The sequence below is a fragment of the Sebastes umbrosus genome, chromosome 16 (assembly GCF_015220745.1).
Source record: "Sebastes umbrosus isolate fSebUmb1 chromosome 16, fSebUmb1.pri, whole genome shotgun sequence".
Lineage (NCBI taxonomy): Eukaryota > Metazoa > Chordata > Actinopteri > Perciformes > Sebastidae > Sebastes > Sebastes umbrosus.
Genome location: NC_051284.1, coordinates 2,364,703 through 2,384,709, shown reverse-complemented (window position 1 = coordinate 2,384,709; position 20,007 = coordinate 2,364,703). Strand labels below are relative to the sequence as shown.

At 40.5% G+C, this 20,007-nt stretch overlaps 1 protein-coding gene across 1 annotated transcript in view; it reads right to left on the bottom strand.

Annotated features, from left to right (window-relative positions):
• Nucleotides 1–3,678: 3,678 nt before the first annotated feature.
• The window catches only part of si:dkey-288a3.2 (protein phosphatase 1 regulatory subunit 37), a 90,496-nt gene continuing 74,167 nt past the window's right edge, over nt 3,679–20,007 (bottom strand). The window contains exon 11 of the mRNA XM_037796185.1: nt 3,679–5,195. Coding sequence (XP_037652113.1) covers nt 5,043–5,195 — 153 coding nt within the window. The 3' untranslated portion in view covers nt 3,679–5,042. The remainder of the gene's footprint in view (nt 5,196–20,007) is intronic.

Genomic DNA, 20,007 nt, shown 5'->3' with positions numbered 1-20,007 from the left:
AGAATTGCAATTCTTGCAGAAATCTCCAAAGTCAAAAGTTTTTGATCCCAAATCACAGCATGTCTTCTTCTATGGTGTTCCTCAAGGTCTTGGTGTCTTAATGTGGGATTTTGGAGGGATTATTCGTAATTTTTTATCAATTCTTGAGTAGTAAAAAATTGTTAAATTTAGCACCAAATCTGTGTAACAAATGTTATCAACCTAAAAATTGCTGCAACAACTTATGAGACACAATAGAGCATGGGGATGACCATCATATACTTCTATCATGATGTTCTAAACCCTTATACACTTTTACAATTCATTTTAATTGATTGATTCATTTATTAATTCATGTTTATTTCTGATTTATGACTAGAACAACTTGACACACAGTGCTGAGCTGCATCTCAAATAAATCTTCAGGTTCCCAGCTTTCAGATGATGTACACCACTTCTATGTGACATCTACTGTTGACCTGCAATCTCCCCCTAAACACCCCCTGTACCCCACCCTTACCCCTCTATAAAAAGAGGGCTGAATGGTAAGGGGTTAATAGGAATTATAACACCTTACACAGAGGACGCAACTGATTGCATCATGAAAAACACTTTTAGAAGTTAAAATGCGTGGAAGCACAGAAAAGTAAAATATAGGCTACTTTATGAGGATGTAATGTGCTTTATTGTGCATTTTGCATGTGTGTGTGTGTGTGTGTGTGTTTACTGGATGTGTGTATGCTGATATTCATGCCTTGCCCTCACTCCTTCCTAACTATGATAAAGTAGGCCCGGTCCTGTCATGGACGCTGCCCTGCTCCCACTGCCCAGGCATCTGCCTCCTCTGCCTCTGCCATCAGGACTGGATCAGGTTCAGATCGCCCGGGCTTCAGGGAGGGTTGGAGATAGGGGGTTGGGGGGGAGGGGCAGGGATCCGATGAGTGGGCTCGGCTTTTGGGCTTGAAACCAGTCCTGGGGCCACTTTGGCTGGAGGAGAGGGAGGTTGGGAGGCCGCCATGCCCACATGGGTTATGATGGAGGAGGTCGAGGAGGATGAAGGTGGATGAAGGTAAGGAGCTGAGACATCAGGTTAAGTTGGGGGTGGGGGGGTACGGAGGTTGAGTCACGTTGCTGGCCACATGCTGCTGTCAGTCTGCTCCCACACACACACACACACACACACACACACAGAAAAATCACATCCACCTCCCGTTATGTCTTGGGGGCAGTGGAGTGTTATCTGGGAGGGTGTGTGGATTGTGTGTGTGGAGAGTGGGGTAGGGTGGGGGTCACGGTGGGGGGGGTACGGGTGCACTGGGGGGTGTGAATCTCAGATCCCACAGAGGGAAGGCAGAGATCTCCCCTGCTAAATCCACTCGTCTGATCTCATCTGTCAATCATTGGATCTTTCACAGGTGATGTGTTGGTGGTGGTGGTGGTGGTGGTGGTGGTGGTGGTGGTGGGTGGGGAGGGGGGGGGGGGGGGGCTACTTTATCTGCTCTCTACTTAGTTTGACGCCCTGCAGCATTCAGGCCACAACATTATGGAAGAGCTTGTTCTTGAATAATAATAATAAAAACAGTCCAGTGACTTACAGCCGTGGTTCAACCTTTTCTTCATGTGACACTTTAAAGCAAAGATATTTGACCTTGCAATCCAATTTCCTCACAACAGTTATGATTTGAGATTATATGTCTACCTGTTAGACCAGTTCAACCAGTTCTGGAGAAATTTACCACTACAAAAAAGTATAGTGCTGCCAAAGTTAACGCGATCATAACGCAAATTCGTTTTAACGCCACTAATTTCTTTAACGCATCTTGAGACTTTTAAGTTGCAGCGGGCTCAGTTTTAAAGCTAGAGTGAAGGTATCATATGAAAATAGAAAACCTATTGAATCCATTGGTACCAACCATGTCATACTAGCTTGTTGTGAAGGAGGATAAATAACGCTCCAAGCTTAACGCTAAATGTTGGCGAGGAAAAACTGGTATGGCCATTTTCAAAGGGGTCCCTTGACCTCTGACCTCCAGATATGTGAATGTAAATGGGTTCTATGGGTGGGTACGAGTCTCCCCTTTACAGACATGCCCACTTTATGATAATCAGCAAAACATAAGTCAGCACACTGACAAGGTTAACGTCTTCTCAGTAAGCAGCCCTGTGTTCCCTTACAGTGAAACAGATTATGTGTGTTTTTGATGTATCACAAATACCAAGCCCTTTAGTAATTAAAGGTCCCATATTGTAAAAAAGTGCAATTTTCCTGTTTTTTTAATATAGAGCAGGCTTAAGTCCTATATAAATACTGTGAAAGTATCGAAACATTCAATCCACAGGGAAATACACACAGCCCGTATTCAGAAACTCTGCATTTGAAACAAGCTGTCAGAATTTCTGTCCATTTGTGATGTCACAAATATACAATATTTAGACCCTTGACACAATTTTAAATGTAAACATTCTAAATGTGTCCCAGTTTATTCCTGGTTGCAGTGTATTTGAATGTCATCAGCTGACAGGAAGTAAACATGGACCCAAGCTGTTGCCTAGCAACGCAATTCTGTTGCAATTCCGTCAAAATGCGCTAAAACAGAGTGTTTCAGACAGAGGGTAAATTCAGGTGTATTCAGACAGACAGTATGTGGAAAATAATGTGTTTTTTGAACATTAAAGCATGTAAACATGTTCTGGTAAAAACACAAAATACAAACATGAACCTGAAAATGAGCACGATATGGGACCTTTAAAGTATTTGTTGCTGGCAAATTGGTTCGTCTGAACGTAATTTTACGATTCTTTTTTTTACTGGTCAGTTAACTCCTGAAGCAGCACCACATAAAAGTTAATATACACAGAGGCAGAGTAGTGTATGATATGAGATTTATATTGATTGTAAACAGACATTACAGGGAAGATAACAGGTGTACAGTTGTGCTAAAGTGTAAATGCGTGTCCTCCTTCTTCTCCTTCCTTCAACGTGCCGAGTCTGGACTGAACAAAAACATGTGTTCAGACTCGGGCTAGTCTGTATTGAGAAAGGCCTGTAGTTTCAGCCCGTTAGCACGAAAAGGTGTATAAATGCCACGATAATGCGCAAGGCATTTAGCGTGCAATAAAACTACGCCTTAAACAAACACAAGATTTTCAACCAGGATACCGGTGTTCGTGTGAAACTAAAAGTAATGTTGACTTACTTGTCAGTGAAGTTAACGTCAATCATGACCGTTCCCTAACCCTACCTAAGTGGTTGTGTTGCCTAAACCTAACTTCTTCTGAAAACAGAAGTTTATATTGAAAGAACACTATGCATGTAATGTGCGTATATTTACACGCCATCCCTGGTCCGTCCAAAAGTTACGCCAGAGGGGTACCCCATGTGGCGGTCTCCGATGCCGAGGGGCACTAACCAAGCCGCAGTATTTGACGAGTTGGGAGTGAGAATAAAGTAAATCAAATAAATTAGGAGAATAAAGTCATAACATTACGAGAAAAAAGAGGTAATATTACGAGAATAAAGTCATAACTTTACGAGAAACAAAGTGGTAATATTATAAGAATAAAGTCTTAACTTTACAAGGAAAAAAGTCATAATATTATGAGAATAAAGTCATAACTTTACGAGGAAAAAAGTAATAATATTACGAGAAAAAAGTCGTAATATTACGAGAATAAAGTCATAACTTTAAGAGAAAAAAAGAAAATAATACATAAAATTACTACTTTATATTATGACTTTATTCTCATAATACTACGACTTCTTTTCTTGTAAACCTATGACTTTATTCTCGTAATATTATGACTCTATCCTCGAAATCTCAGTTTAATTTCTTTCCTCAATGTGGCCCTAATACTCCGTCGTACCGTCGTACCATAGACCTACAACAATGATAAATAAAATTGAAAATGTAAACAAAAAACAGTTATTCATTTCCATTTTTAAAAATCCACAGAGAGCCACTGGAGAGGAGTTAAAGAGCCGCATGTGGCTCCGGAGCCGCAGGTTGCTGACCCCTGAACCTAAGTTAATGGTTTTCTTGCCTGTGGACGCTTGCGTGGCGTACAAATGGCACGCAAAAAAAGGCTAAAATACGTACTCATGACACGTGGAACGTCCGTGTAATGTCCTGGTATTTCTACGCCTTCCATGAGACCGGGTTGATAGTTTACTAGATGGACAACATTAAGCAGCAAACCACTGAAATAACAGTTAAACAGCACATAAGGCTTCCTGTGTGTGTGATGATAACCCAGCCCGTCCCTCTGCTCTTCCAGCAGTGTGTACCACCACGCAGACCTCCTGACAGACAGACAGACGGACAGACAGACACACTGGAGCTGGATGTGCTCAATTGTTTCACTTTGTATTGCTGTTGAACGTCTGCCTGCCTGCGCTTCTCTCTGATTAATGCAGATGGAACTTGGCTGAGTTCATGGCTGCTACCTCTGTCAGAGTAATGACGCTACATCCCTACACACACACACACACACGCACACACACACACACACACACACACATACACGCACACACACACACCTCTGAGGAGTGTCCCGCAATGCATCACTGTGAACATTAAGTGATGATGGAACACAAGCAAACAGGGATTTGCGACATAGACACACAGACGGAGATCCGGTGTGGGTGTCGTAGGGAGTGGAGGGGGTGAAGGTGGGGGAGTTCAGAGGGGTGGGGGGGATGTGGGGGGGTGGGGAGGGCATATCTCTTCATTTCTAGGTGATTCACGTTTGAAGTGGGCTTGCAAAATTGCTTTATGGAAAGTGGCGAGCGGCTCGGCGGGAACATTAGGCGGGAAGCAGCGGGGAGGCTGGCGTTTCATTAGGGAGCTCTACTCCGCCTTTATTACCCGGATTTGGAGTTTTATGGTTATCATTATTTGCGATAGAATTATTATTCGCATATATCTGCTAGTCAGCTGTTTGGGTTTGGGACACTGGGGCACAGCGTCTGTATGACTGAATCCATGAGTGCTTTCTGAGGTGATCTGTACAAGGTTAGCCATTTTTCCTCCTCTGCGTGTGTGTGTGTGTGTGTGTGTGTGAGCTCAGGCTGTAGTCATGTCGTCAGCTCGTCCGTCGGCCTCGGCGGGTAAAGTCTCAGAGGCGTCTGCGGTGAGGAGGGAGCGGCTGGCGTTGGCGAGGCAGCGCTGAGTGATCTCTGACCGAAGCCTCGTCTGAGTCTCCATCAGAAACTCATCCTGTTGATCAGACACAAAAATACAACAATCAGAATCAGGCGGCAGGATTAGTTGAATGACAAAAATGTATTTGCTGTCTCTCAGATCTAAAATTACCAGATGGGAAAACAGGTTTTCCTTTTCTTTGTTTTGATGACAAATGATGATAAAAAACCTTGAGAATTCTCTCCCTCTCCTTGATTTGTGTAAAATAGTGATTCTCAAAGTGGGGTCCGTGGCACTCTGTCAGAGGGTCCGCACAATAATTTGCTATAAATTATAAAATTGTGCTGTATCATTACAAAGTGTATATCAGCACACATAGCAATAAGTTCATTATTTTTTAGTTGAAGCACTTAATGAAAGCTTTACACTGGTAAGTTAGCAAGACTCGGTCAAAACCGAGTATCTGGCTGGACTGTATATGGTCAGTCTGTGAATTTGTGGCTAAAAAGACAACTTATAATGAAGCAAATTACATTCAGTAATAGTAAATGGTAACATTTACTAGTCAGTATATTATACATTTTATACGAGGTGAAAAGGTATTAGCATGACATACAGTATGCAAGGTTCAAAGTATTTCAGTGTTTTATTAAAGCATGTGTATCAAAAGCATTCATCATATAAGTGGTGTGTAACAATATATACATACTTCGCGAAAGTTTATCAGCGTTGAGATTCTCCCGCTGTCATCACTGACGTTGTTGCTGCCATATTTATTGATAGATGGAGTGTTAATGGAGCAGCTACAATGTTAGCATAGCCTAGTATTGATCGATCAGAACTCCATTCAGAAAACAAGCATTTTAAAAGTTGTTTGCTTGTCGTGTTGTAGACAGACCTGACAAAGCATGTATTCAGACTTTTTACTAATCAGCATCATAATGTCGTTATTTCGGCATCATTTTGATCCGTTTATTGCAATTAGATCACAGCAACAGTCTGTTTATTTTGGGTTCATACCGCAGTAGTGACGTGTGGCTTGCTACATACAGTCAGTTCAATGGTGCTGTATGTGAATACAGCTCACCGCCGGGTGATGTTATGAACCCAGACACGACGGCGTTTGGTTTTCTGATATATCTGGACTTCACCAACATGTACAAAGCATTAACAGTGGTTATTTCTTCCATGGTTGATGGAGGAAATGGAGAAAAACGAAGCAAAAATTTGCTATGCGCTTGGTGTTAATGCATGGTAACACGAAGCAACAACATAACATAACTTAAACAAACATAAACAATAGCACATTTGCAACAACAGCACTATGTTATGATAAACTGAACCGCTGGCACGCTCCCCAGAAAACCTAAACACAGAGCTGTTCTCCGCCTTTTCATTTTGAAAGAGCAACGGCCAATGAGGAAACTCCAACAGTCGGCCGATCAATCCTGTAACTTCATCACTCAGTCAGTCACTGCGGTCCAGCCAAAAACATCTGGAATTATTAGGACTACGCTAGTCTTATTACAGTTAATTTGTTGAATGCTTTTACGTTCCTTGAAATGTAGGCTATACATGCTGTCAAGTTGAGTCCAAATGCAATTTGAATAAAACCAGCCTCTGTTTAAGCTAAGTTCACACTACACAACTTTCAAAGTTGTCTGATCTCTGTACTGTTCACACTACACAACAGGCTGTCTTGTAATCGGGAGTCTTGAAGTCTTCATGGTTTTCACATTAAATGACTGACCGGAGACAGGAGGTCACCCACTACTAGATCTCTCACCAGGAGGAATCCCCGATGAGGTCTCCAACCTACGTTTTGTCACGAAAACACAGGCAAGGAAAACACGGTAAATGACGTGATACCATACGGCAGACACATTACTGATGTTGTCTGTTTTTCAACGGCTTCTTAGACAACTATTAGAAAGAATGTAAGTTTAAGGCACCAGTTGCCCACTGGTTGCAATTTACTTTTGTGGTACCCACTTTACCTCAACCTGCTTTATCTGCTCCTCCTTCCTACATTTGGAATAGCCTTGTGGTACCTACAGTGTGTATTTCTGGTTATTCACAGAAAAGAAAAAAAGCCCCTCCAACTAACATAAAGATCAGAAGGTCACTGCACAATTTGGCCAAACTAAATGTGGATAGGAGGACAAGAAGAAGAAGAGAGGAGTAGAGAAGTGACAGAAGGAACACATGAAAGGGTGGAGAATAAAAGGACAGAGCAGAGGACAGGCAGTGTGCTGACTCCTGGCTTGCTGCTGGTCGCCAGAATCACTGATGCACTTTCCCGCCTCATAAATTATCGCTATGATGACGGGTGTGATGCTGTCAGGAAAGCCCAGCATCCCAAAAACCAACAGCAGCAGCAGCAGCAGCAGCAGCAGGTCTGGACAGCAGATCAAGCCAGCCTCTCTGATGACTCCTGTCATCACTCTCTGCTTTGTCTTCTTAAACACAGGGAAATAGATTATGACACCGAGACCAGCGATTTTCAAAAGATCCATTTATGGTAGTGACAATTGCTGGTTTAGCAAAGGGAGAGAAGCCTGAGGTGTGATAAACAAGTGCCACCATCATTGAAACACCTGTCAATCACGCAAACACCCTCAAAAATATTTCTCTTTAAATATTCTTCATATAATCATATTTATTAGCATATTTTCTATGATAATAAATAGACAAATAACTATGCCGCGTGAAACAGGCGGCAACCTCCCAACTCGTCACATACTGATGCTCTGTCAGACCGCAGTAAACACGTGCTTAATGTAGTGATTTAAACAAAAACACTTCATTAGGTTTAGGAAAAAACAACATGGTTTGACTTAAAATCACTACGGTTGTACAGTAAAAATGTGACTTGACGTTGTGAACACAGGACATGAACGATCAGCTGATTGTAAAGTGAAAGTGAAACTTAACCCACGGGACACGAACAGTGGTGTCCTGGATGAAAGCCATCCACCTCCCCTCCCGCCCAGTGTGTCTCTTTTGCTCTTTAAACTAATTTACGTCACCACAGCACTTTCTCTGAGCATTTCATTTTGAGTTTACAATGTAGTTAATGGAAAGCTGAAAGTTAATTGTAACATTTTGGTCGCCTAAAAATGTCTTATTCAGCATTTGGTTGCACTTTGCTCCACCTTCTCGTGTCACGCTGGTTGCAAAAAAACAACATGGCGACGGCCAAAATGCTGAACTCGAGGCTTCAAAACCGTAGTCAACAAACCAACGGGTGACATCACGGTGATTACGTCTTAGTCTATAGTGTGAAAGAGGTCACAAGTTTTCTAGGCTTGATTGAAAATAGGGACATCAGTTTCCTATGCTAGAGCCAGAAAAATGGCAACGAAAATAGCGACGACTGTGGATGGAATCAGTGTAGCTGTAAAGACTGTTGCTAGTTGACCTAATCTTATTCGACAATAAATCACAACACTTAAATCTGCATATTCCTTTGAATGTTGACAAAAATGTTCTCTTCTCTTAGCAACAGCTACCACAGCTAAAATAGACTTTTGAGAAATAGTGGAACATTTAGAAGCTAAGCAGACACATTTCTTTCTCCTGAGACCAAAGCAGAGCTTAAAGGAGAAGGAGTATTGTAATATTGGACAGAGACACAATTCCAAATGTATGCTCATGTTGCTCTGTGTCTGCTGGATGTGTAAACAGACAAGTGTTTGCTAACATATTGACCATAAAAGCTTGAGGTAATAGTGTTGTGTGTTGTGTTTTTAGCTTGTGTCACCGTCCCCAAGTGGCCAATATAAAGACAACCAACCAACCAACCAGTTAACGCAGCTTTAAAGTCCCAGTGAAACAGAGGAAGAGGGACCACAGCTTTCCATTGGCTGTTGCTCGGATTTAACCAAACAATCAACATCAACCAGCGACAAGCAAACAAATATCAACCGTGTCTCCTACAAAATTACGTTCCCATACAACCACACTGCATTCTCAATTATGTTTTCGAGGGGAAACGTATTTTCTCCACAACTACACAACTGGCCGTCTTGTAATCGGGAGTCTTGAAGTCGTCCTGCCGGCGACAGGAGGTGGTCACAAACTACAAGATTTTCCCCAGGAGGAATCCACCGATGAGGTCTTCAAACTACGTTTTGTCACAAAAACAGGCAAGAAATACACGGTAAATGGACATGGTAGCATACGCGAGACACATTGCAGATGTTGTCGTTGGCACGTGTTCACAAAATATAACATACAGTAAGTTCCTGTTGTTAGAGGTGACCCCTCCTCCCCCAGGTTTCCCTTCAACTAGTGTCACCCGCTCTCATTTGCTGTAGCTCGTGGCCGGAGTCCCCGACAGGTCCAGATATTTAGAATGCTAGATATCGGGAATGTACAAGGCATCGGCTCACGTCTTCGAACAGTTCACACTTAGCTCTCGAACGCAAATGTGCGAGCGGTGAGCCAACGCCGATTTGCCTCCGATCTGGGGCTTTTTTTGACGGGGAGTTTAGTAGAAAACACCATAAATTAGTTTTTGATTAAAAGGACTCTGTTTGTTACGTTATAAAGCTACAGACGTAAATTAAAATAAGTGATCTTTGACTTTTCGTTTCACACGGAACATGAACAGCGGTCTCTCCTGGGAGAAAGTTTGCTGTTTGTTTGAACCGTCCACCCCGACCTCCTCCCTACGCAGACTTCCGCAGACTTATAAAAGTATATTTGATACGTTACAAACAAATGAAATTGGCGACAAAATACGTTTCCCTCGAAACGTTATTCACAATGCAGTTCCGTCGAATGGGAACGTAATTTTTAGGAGACGGGGCTGCAAATATAAACCCTACAGAACAACACAAAGACGTGAAATTAAAAGAAAAAAAATACTGTATATACACAATTTTAAAAGCTTTAAAAGACACTGCCATATTCCCTTTCCGTCATTAATAATAATTGACTATTATTATATCACAATACTCTATAATTATATTATTATATTATATTATAATTAACTACCAGTCATAAAACCACTCCAGCTGCTTTAAAAATGAACCTTTTTAACAAAAAACAAACTCTCAACTTTCAAGCTGCAGCATGCTCTTCTCTTTTCTCCTCTCTCCCTCCTTTCCGTTCAACTCCTCCTCCCTCCTCCCTCTTCCCTTCTTCCCTCCTCCCTCCCTCCTCCCCTCAGTGGCGGCGGTCTGCAGCAGAGCAGTTAATAAAGAGATTGATTATCGGCCTGTCAGGAAGTGACAGTTGGACAGGGCTGCTCTGCGTGAATGACAGAGGGCACGCTCACCACGCAGCAGCCCGCCTGACACACACACACACACACACACACACACACACACACACACACACACACACACCCAGATACCTTTGCCAACACCGGGGGTAGGTGAGGTGGAGGAGGAGGAGGATGTGGGGGGGCTGGATGGGTGAGGCAGGCATGTGGAGAACAGCTATGCAACCTTCTGCTGGTGGAAGTTGGGAGGTTTGTCTGTGTGTGTGTGTGTGTGTGTGTGTGTGCGTGCGTGCGTGTGTGCGTGTGTGCGTGTGTGTGTGTGTGTGTGCGTGTGTGCGTGTGTGTGTGTGTATGTGTGTGTGTGTGTGTGTGTGTGTGCGTGCGTGTGTGAGTGTGTGTATTGATGATGGGGTGGGGGGGGTCAGAGTTCACAGCCACTGCCTTCTGGAGAGAGAGAAAGAGGGATACCATACACAGGAGCCAAAGGGGTCAAAGGAGACTCAGGAACACACTTTCACCCTCTCTCACACACACATGCTGCTGTGTGTCTGTGAGCATACTGTACACACACACACAGAATACCAGACAGACCCAGGATACACTCACACATCCTACCAGCACACACACACTGGTACACTGGTAAATGCCAGTGGGTGACCACAACCCATCACAAACTAATCTTGTTGGAGTGTTGGATAGTGTCTGTCAGCTCTGAGCTGGGAGGGAGGTTTGCTTTGGTGGCCAAAGTTGAATTTGCTGATCATGTGACCTGCTGGAACCAAAAGGATGTTTCCCTATACACTTATTATTCATTATTAAAAAGGTGTCTATAAAACAATGAATATGTTTGTCAGAGTGTAAGAAATACTCTGAGGTGACTTTTTGTAGTGTTAGTCTGAGAGAAGGACTCTAACGCTCATGTTCTTTAGAACTTTTTGGGCAAATGTACTTGGTATGCATCTGTCACTGGAATAAACAGAGCAACCAGTGTAGGTGGTGACATGTGAAGGTTAAGAGTAAACAGGGGGATTCTTCTGGATTGCTCAAATATCTCCTGCACTGTTCAAATTGTAATGATTATTCTATTTTCCTGCAGTAACTACTGCAATAACAAACAGTTCAGTGAAGAGGCAGGTTCAGTAATTGGTCCTGACTGGGTGTTTTTTTAGCAGTTTAAAAAGTGTGTTGAGTGAGCGGTTTACGATACTCAACAGGATGTGTTCAAAGCTCTTTGTGCCCACAGCAGTGAAGCTCATGAATTACATTCATATTAGCTTGTTTTCTGACATATGGGTTATATTTTTGATGTAATTTTCAAGCTTTCATATCATATGTACTGCTTATTTTATTAGGGCTGGGACGCTACACCTATCTCCTGATTTGATACTATCACGAGACTTGGGTGCCGATTCGATATGTATTGGGATTTTTAAGTATTGCGATTCGATATTATGATTTATTGCATTTTTTGTTCACTTTACCATAAGTTGAATCATACACTTCTAGGGACTTTTACTTTGGAGAATATCTAAAGTAATAAAGTAAAAATGTTTAATTTTCAGCATGTATATAGTCAGAGATGTCCTGAAGTCAAATATATCGGTCATTGTCTAGATTTATTTATTAAAGTTTTTCCAGCAACTCAAAAATCAAAGAATAAAGACATTTCCCTCACAAATTAGTGGTATTTTATTTTTAATTTATAAGGGACATGTAATGTTTTATACTTCTGGTGAATATAATTCAATCAATCTTTTTTCAATGTATATATTTTGTACATACAGTTCCCTTTGTTAACACCTTATTTTGAAAACTGGCTCTAGAATACACTCAAATGAAGCAAATATTTAGATTCTGGCATTAAAAAATGGATTTCAAAATCTTAAAAAAAAACACGATACATATGTGAATACATTTTTTTTCCCACCCCTATATCTTATTGGTTGTTTCTCTAGGTGCGTCACATGGTTGCCCCTTTATTCTTAACTGATTAATTATATTTGCATTATTTTTTTTAATTCAATGTCTGACGGCGTGTCCACACTGCCTGCATGAGCAGCGCCTGACGGCTGCCTCGCTGAACGGCTGCGTTATTCACGCGTTGGGTTTCCACACCGGCAGAGTTTCTGCTGCGTTTCTGCTGCAGCTGCTGCTGCCGACCCTTTCTTTCTACATAGAGTTTGCCTTTCATAATGGTCATTTCATTTCATTATAAATGTCATTTATATTTATTTTAGACAGAAAAAGATTAAGTAACAGGTGGTAATTTGTAAATAATAGTAATAATCCACAATTAAAACCCCATACTATATTCAATTATGGAGCTCTGCACTTCACTGCATGTTCTACAATACTGTCCTGCAAATATTTCAGAATAAAAGCCTTGTGTTAATAAATGAAGGAATTCTGTCCACAGAAAAAACACTTGAGGCTTTTATTTTGAAACGAAAGCAGGAAGTGTTTATTTTAAAATAAATATGTACTGTTTTTTCATGTCCGTGACATATTCTACATTACTATATTGAAACTGTAGTAATGTTGCTGATATGATATCAATATACTTCAAAAGATCACCTTCACTGTCTATGACACATTCTACAGATATCTAGACACTGAAACTGTAGTAATCTTGCTTGCGGTAAAAATAGGTGAATAACTCATTCGCCCTTTCAGTGACACTGATATTTTTAATGCATTTCACCCCTTTTCCCCAGCTGTGCTTCATTGCAATTTCCAAAAAGCACATCAGTCGTATGCAGTATCTTTGACACAGTCTAGTCCTTGTTTATGTGCAGAATGTTCCACTTTTGACCATTTTCTTAAAATGTTCTTGACTTGATATTAATCACATTTCAGCGTCTGATTCCTTCTTGAACATTTTGATGTGTAAAATCACTGTACATCTCATGGGAACGTCATGCTGTAATATCTTACTAGACAGGATAGAGGTGCCAGACTTTCAGCAAAGCAAAACTAATTTACTGATTCCACAAACACACACACTCTGTCCCCTAATCCACACTACATTGTTTTTTTGCACTTGATCAGCAAGTGGAACAATCAATACCTCTAGACTGAGTATGTGGACTGCTGAGCCTCGTATCAAGATGTTTTTTCCCTCCCCATCTTTCACGCCCAGAGAGAAGGAATAAGAGTGGGGGAGGAGGAGGAGGAGGAGCGGGAGGAGGAGACGCAGATGGACAAGTGCTTTTACAGCTGAGTCTTCCTCTGGCGCGGTGCCATGTCCACAGACTCTCTTTGTTTGCCCGGCTACTAAACTAATAGAGATAAAGGCAGGTTCCTGCTGGCCCTGAATTAGAAAATCATTAAGGAGTATAAACACACATGGGAGCACACGCACACACACACAACCGCACACCCATATTTACATGTACACATGCAAATATTTCAATGGCTGCTTCTGCAACATCAGTACAGAATACAGCTCAAAATCACACACACACACACATACACAGTCAAATGGAGCCCTGAACACACACACATTTTTTTTTCATTTTGACATGGCAGAAAATGGAGAATGTGAAGAAAGAAGTAATTGTGTGGTGACAAAAAAGGAGTTCCCCCTGGCACCGAGTCGGGAAACAAGAGTTTGTTTGGAATTTCAGCACTGACAGAAAGTGTGGAAGTGTGTACCTGTGTATGTATGCGTGTGTGTGTGTGTGTGCTTTCCATTATTATATACACTTTGGTGTCCAGGACATTTTAAAAAGGAGAGACTCCTCCTGTGTCTCACCAAATGCCGTATAAATAACACAGCAATTTGTAAGTCATTTTGTGTGCAATAACGAATGATACGATATGGTAACCCTAGTTCTATAAGCACAGGCGGGGACCTCTACTGGATTCTATGGGTAATACTCTCCTCCAATCACACACACATGTTCGCCCACTGAGATCTGCATAAACTTAGCCGGCCAATGAGGACGTGTCTACCGAATACGTGCATTGCCACGGTATATAAGGTGGCGTCCAGCGTCCTTATATGTAAATGGGTTCTATGGGTACCCACGAGTCTCCCCTTTACAGACATGCCCACTTTATGATAATCACATGCAGTTTGGGGCAAGTCATAGTCAAGTCAGCACACTGACACACTGACAGCTGTTGTTGCCTGTTGGGCTGCAGTTTGACATGTTATGATTTGAGCATATTGTTTTATGCTAAATGCAGTACCTGTGAGGGTTTCTGGACAATATCTCTCATTGTTTTGTGTTGTTAATTAATTTACATTAATAAATATATACATACATTTTGCATAAAGCAGCATATTTGCCCACTCCCTTGTTGATAAGAGTATTAAATACTATTTTAATGTTGTAACTGGTTGTGGTGGGGCTAATGTTAGCTACTTTATATATATATAGTTGTGTATATAGATTTAGATATTTATTTTAGAAGTTGATCATATGTTTTACAATATATGTATGATTTAATCTACTGACTAACTGAAGCTTTCAAATAGTGCAGTAAAATGTACTATATTTCCCTCTGAAATGTAGCGAAGTGGAAGTTTAAAGTAGCTCAAAATGGAAATACTAAAGTAAAATACAAGTACCTGAAAATTGTACTGAAGTACAGTAAATGCACTTCAAAATCATTCCACAGCATAACACATGGTAGTTAGCCACAACTCATAGTGAGCAAGGACTTTGGATAAAAAAAAAAAAAGAAAAAGAAGAAAATGCGAGGAAAGGAATAACAGGACGGATCAAGACAGACAGCAAGATGGCAGCAGATGACAACTAGTATCCTCATGTTCACATGTTGGAGTTCTGATAGTAGCCACAGCATGGCAGGTATGCCAGGCCTTATACTCTGCAGCTGTGGTAATATATTGAACCCTAATTTCAACAACAACACATCTGGGAGGTTCTGATTTGAAAACTCTGCCCTTCCTCCTCTCCTCACCTCGTGGGATCAGCCCCTCTCTCTCTCTCTCTCTCTCTCTCTCTCTCTCTCTCTCTCTCTCGCTCTCTCTCTCTGTCTCGTCTCAACATTAGTTAAGATGGCTGCACGGTGGCTGCCGGGAGCGAGCGTTTAAAGCTCTCCGAGGTGCAGGCGGCTTAAACTAGCTCATTTGTTAGCTCTGCATTCCCAAAGACAACCTCACAAATGGAGCCACTATCCAATTATTATTAGCAGGGAGGAAAGAAACAACGGCTCACAATCTGTTAGCCCGGCTCAGGACGATCAGGACCGGTACACTGAAACACACACTGAAGGGGTCAACAGGGGTCAGACTGAAGCTGATACATGAAGAGGCGTGTTTTTTTAATATGGTTAATGTGTCTTATTTTGAAATCAGTGTGGAGATAAAGCGATAGAGAGGGAAGAAGATGGTCTTTGTCAAATGTGAACATGTTCAGGTTCAGAGGCGGATCCATTTTAACATTTACACACACACACACACACACACATGCGTGAAGCATAACAATACCTGTGCCTAAACCAGGGCTCAGCGAGCATTAAACTGTGTTCATAAAAAAAAAGAAAAAAGAGAAGAAAACAGCATATGGAAGCCCCAGCAGAGGCATTCTTATTTCTATCTGTGAAAATTCATTACGCATTCTCACAATGAGCGTGTGTGAGAATTCGCCGTTTGTTCTCGTCTCAGGCTAAACAAAGGCACATGTGCTCATTTTCAGTGCGGGATGCGGCGCGGCCTGATTTCAAAGGCACAACTTGAAAGACGACAGACAGCTATTTACAATATTTATACATTTAGGATGCTGATACTATGCATATTACATGTCTGTCTTCCACTCTGTGTGTGTGTGTGTGTGTGTGTGTGTTAGAGGCGACAGCAGTGGGGAAGGGAGTCGCTGATGAAAAAAGGTTACTTTGGAAATTCTCTGATAATTGGTGCCTTAAAAGGAGCTCATTTTTAACTATGTCACCACGACTGCTCGATGACAATTAATCTGTTTGCGGCTGCTTCCTTGGCATCTGTGCCAATTACTTTATATGCTAATATATGTAAATGACATCTCAGATGCCAGTTTCAAGTGTTATGCGAGTGGCGTATTGTGTCTTTTTTTTAAAGTCATATTGTTGAGGCTGATCAACAATGCGAGTGCTTTAAAATTTGGAGGTGTGTAAGTTATTGATTTCCTCCCCGGCTCAGTGTCTCCTCATAAACATTTACTGACTCACATATGATACATTTCAAATGAATTTCAGGATTTGTCTTTCTGTTTTTTTTTCCTCTGAATTTGTCTCTTGTCAGGGTGGAAAAGTCTTTACATAAAATATTAATTTACACAAAAGATAATTGCACAGCTTGTATGTATATATTAAATGTAGGAACAGTGTTTTGAAGAGACGTTTTACTGACTGTCTCACACACACACACACACACACAAACACACACACACACACACTAACAATGCATACATATCCTACAAAAAACAAAATCGAATTCTGCAAAAAATTATGGTTCATTTGTTATTTTGATATTTTTGTTAAATAATAATAAAAAGTGCCTTCCAGATTTTGGTTGTGTTAAGAGTTTTGCTTATTTTAATGTTAAAACAAACAACAACAAAACCCTGGTTGAGTCTGAACAGTACACACATTTTTGTACAAAAAAAAATGTATTGTATTAATTTATTTCTCTATATGTAGTATGACTTTATGATATCTCCAGTGTCAAGACTCTCTGCCTGGCATGCCAGAGGTCAGGGGGTCACGCTTTACTTTAAGCCCTCTATTTAGCATCTATAAGCAGCATGTAAGCACTTAACACATTATATCACACTATACTGTAGTTGTAAGCAAATATAAGGACGAGCGTCGACTCATATATTTGTCAATGAGTATTACTCCTCCTATGAAGCATCCATAATCGGTGTATAAAGAGTTAACGACTGCTTATGGCATCATACTGTATATGATAACACACATGAACAGATCCTAACCGTGTGTTATAAAGCTACAAATTATTCACAGGCGAGTTTAAAACTTCATAAATGTGTTAAATATGCATAAAGACAAATCAGTATAATTACAAATAATTATGCTATGTGGTGTTATCCAGCATTCATGATATGTTTCTACAGCAGATAAAGATGCTTCATATGGGGAGATACAGGTGCTGACAAATACATTAATAATCATTTAACATTAAAGGCTGTTGTAAAACAGTTATTGCGTTGATATACTGCTTATAAATGTTAAATAGGGGAGGTTGAAATAAGTCAATTTTACTATTATATATTACATGACTTAATGACTGCCAGTTAACATTTACTAAATATGTGTCCTTTAGACGACGTGCATCGTCTAAAACACCGAGACAATGTTTTATGTCCTGACAATGGAAATGGAAATGATAATGAGGTAGCCTATGAGGTTCAAGTTCATTCTGAAAAATCACCAGCCAGTCTCTGCTCAACAAGAAATTGTAGGTAATGTTAATTTCTTACTGTGTTTAAGGAGAACTATGACATTTAAATGGTGATAAATGATAAATAAGTAAAACGATATATAGAGTTGTACCTGGTGACAATGTTGTACCTTAATTTAACGGTACAAAAATGGACCTTAAAGAAGGGTACAAAATGTGTTTTTTTACAGTATATATTATATAGTATAGTATATACAGTATAGTATTTTTTTAATATATATTTTATTATAGTGTATTACTGTACCCTGTAAAAAAAAATAGTTTTTACACTTTTTAAAAGGTCCATTTTTGTACCGTTAAATCAAGGTACAAAATTGTCACCAGGTACAAGACAGGTCTCTATAAGGTCTCTACAAGCCACAAGGGCACTAATAAGTACAGAGTCAAGGGTACAACGTCTGTACCTTAGAGGGTACTGCCTCAGTGACGAGCTGCTGTACCTCTAAAGGTACAAGTTTAGCACATTATTTGTGGGAGTAAATATTGAAATCTGTCAGTCACTACAGGAGGATTTGTCCGTGACCTTTGACCTTTTTTTGTGGAAGTGTATTATTAGGACATGAACAGATAATACTCTCTGAACAGATAAGAACACAATTACATTTTTTTTGCAGTATTCTTCTCTTTTTTCGCCGTCACCAGAGTGACACGATTTGCCACAAACACACAGGAATCCTCCACTGGATGGATGTTGGGGTAGCGTGGGGACAGTCTGGTTAGTTTCTCTGCACCTATTCGTGTAAACATCTGTGAATATATTCATACAGAAAATAAAGAAATAATACATTTAAAAAAAAACTTGTCTAGATATACAAAAACTTTGCCTGAATAAAATATGTCTAAAATTGTCAAGTTTAGGATTTACAAACATGACCAGACACTTTTGTATTTATATGGACACATTTCAGTCAGTAGCAAAACACTATTGAAGGAAGCTGCAGTACATTTCTCTAAGACGGAGAATCCCAATTTGATCCGATAAGGGTTTAATCCCCTGGTTGATGTCGTTAAATGCTTTCAGTTATAGCCACACACTACATATAACAGCATTAAGTCAATCAGCTGCTTTTTCTACAACTTGAACAGCTCTTACTGTACAACAAACTGAGGATTCACTTTATCTTGTATTAGCTGCTATTCAGTGGAAGTGGAATAACGCTGAGTAAATGTTAATGAATGCACTTTGAGCATATTCACAGAAGCCTTTCCTCTTTCTATAAATGGCAGTAATTACCCGTCGAGCTGCTTTAAGATGCTTTCTATTGTTCCACGTCTCTGTTCCCCGCTCTGTCTGCAGCCTTCCATCACTCCGACTGAAGATGTCACTGTTGTATACCAAATATCTGCTCCCTCAAGTTGTGTGTGTGTGTGTGTGTGTGTGTTTGTGTGTGTATGTGTGTCAGACTGGAGAATGTGTTTTCATGTTCATCAGTGAGAAACAAAGCTATGTTGTATTTAAGGCGTTTGACTGTGAAGTTTTGACAATGCAGGGGGTACAACAGACAAAGAGAGAAATCCATCAGAATTAATTCAGCTGGCTGATCTTTAAATACCAGATAAACACATTAATGTAAACCCGATGCAACTAAATTACATTTTTGAATTTGATTGTTGAACAAATAAAGATAAATTGGGTTAAAAGTGCAAATTTAAGGTGTGAAAACTGTCACTTTTCTTAATATTTTCTCTTCATTTTGCACCTAATTTAGTCCTAAATTCCTTAAAATGACTTTGCGTGTCACATGCAGTACACGCAGATTTAACAAGGCCTATGAAAAAATACAAAAATAATTATTCCAGTATTACTCCAGTGCTGAAGTATTCATTACAACAATTATGAAAATGACGCCTGGTGTTTAAGGAGTGGGAGGTGGTGCCATACACATGCATTGTTATCCGGCGCTTCACTGCAGTCATGTACTGTACACGTTGGGCTGTTTTTTTTTTTGGGGGGGGGGGAGGGGGGGTAATTACAACATCAACATCAACATATTTTGGGAAGTTATGATTTGATAATTATATTGAGTTTCACCAGGAGAGACGATTAAAAAAAGGAATAGTCAAAATAAAAGTCGGGAATGAAAACAAGAGGCTGAACATGAGACGCTCCAAAAATAGTGCGTCAATAAAACATTAAATATTCCTCTGACCCTGTATACTTAAACACACACACACACACACACACACGCAGTAAATTACTTTCACTCCTGCCAGTGTATTTGAGTAGATTT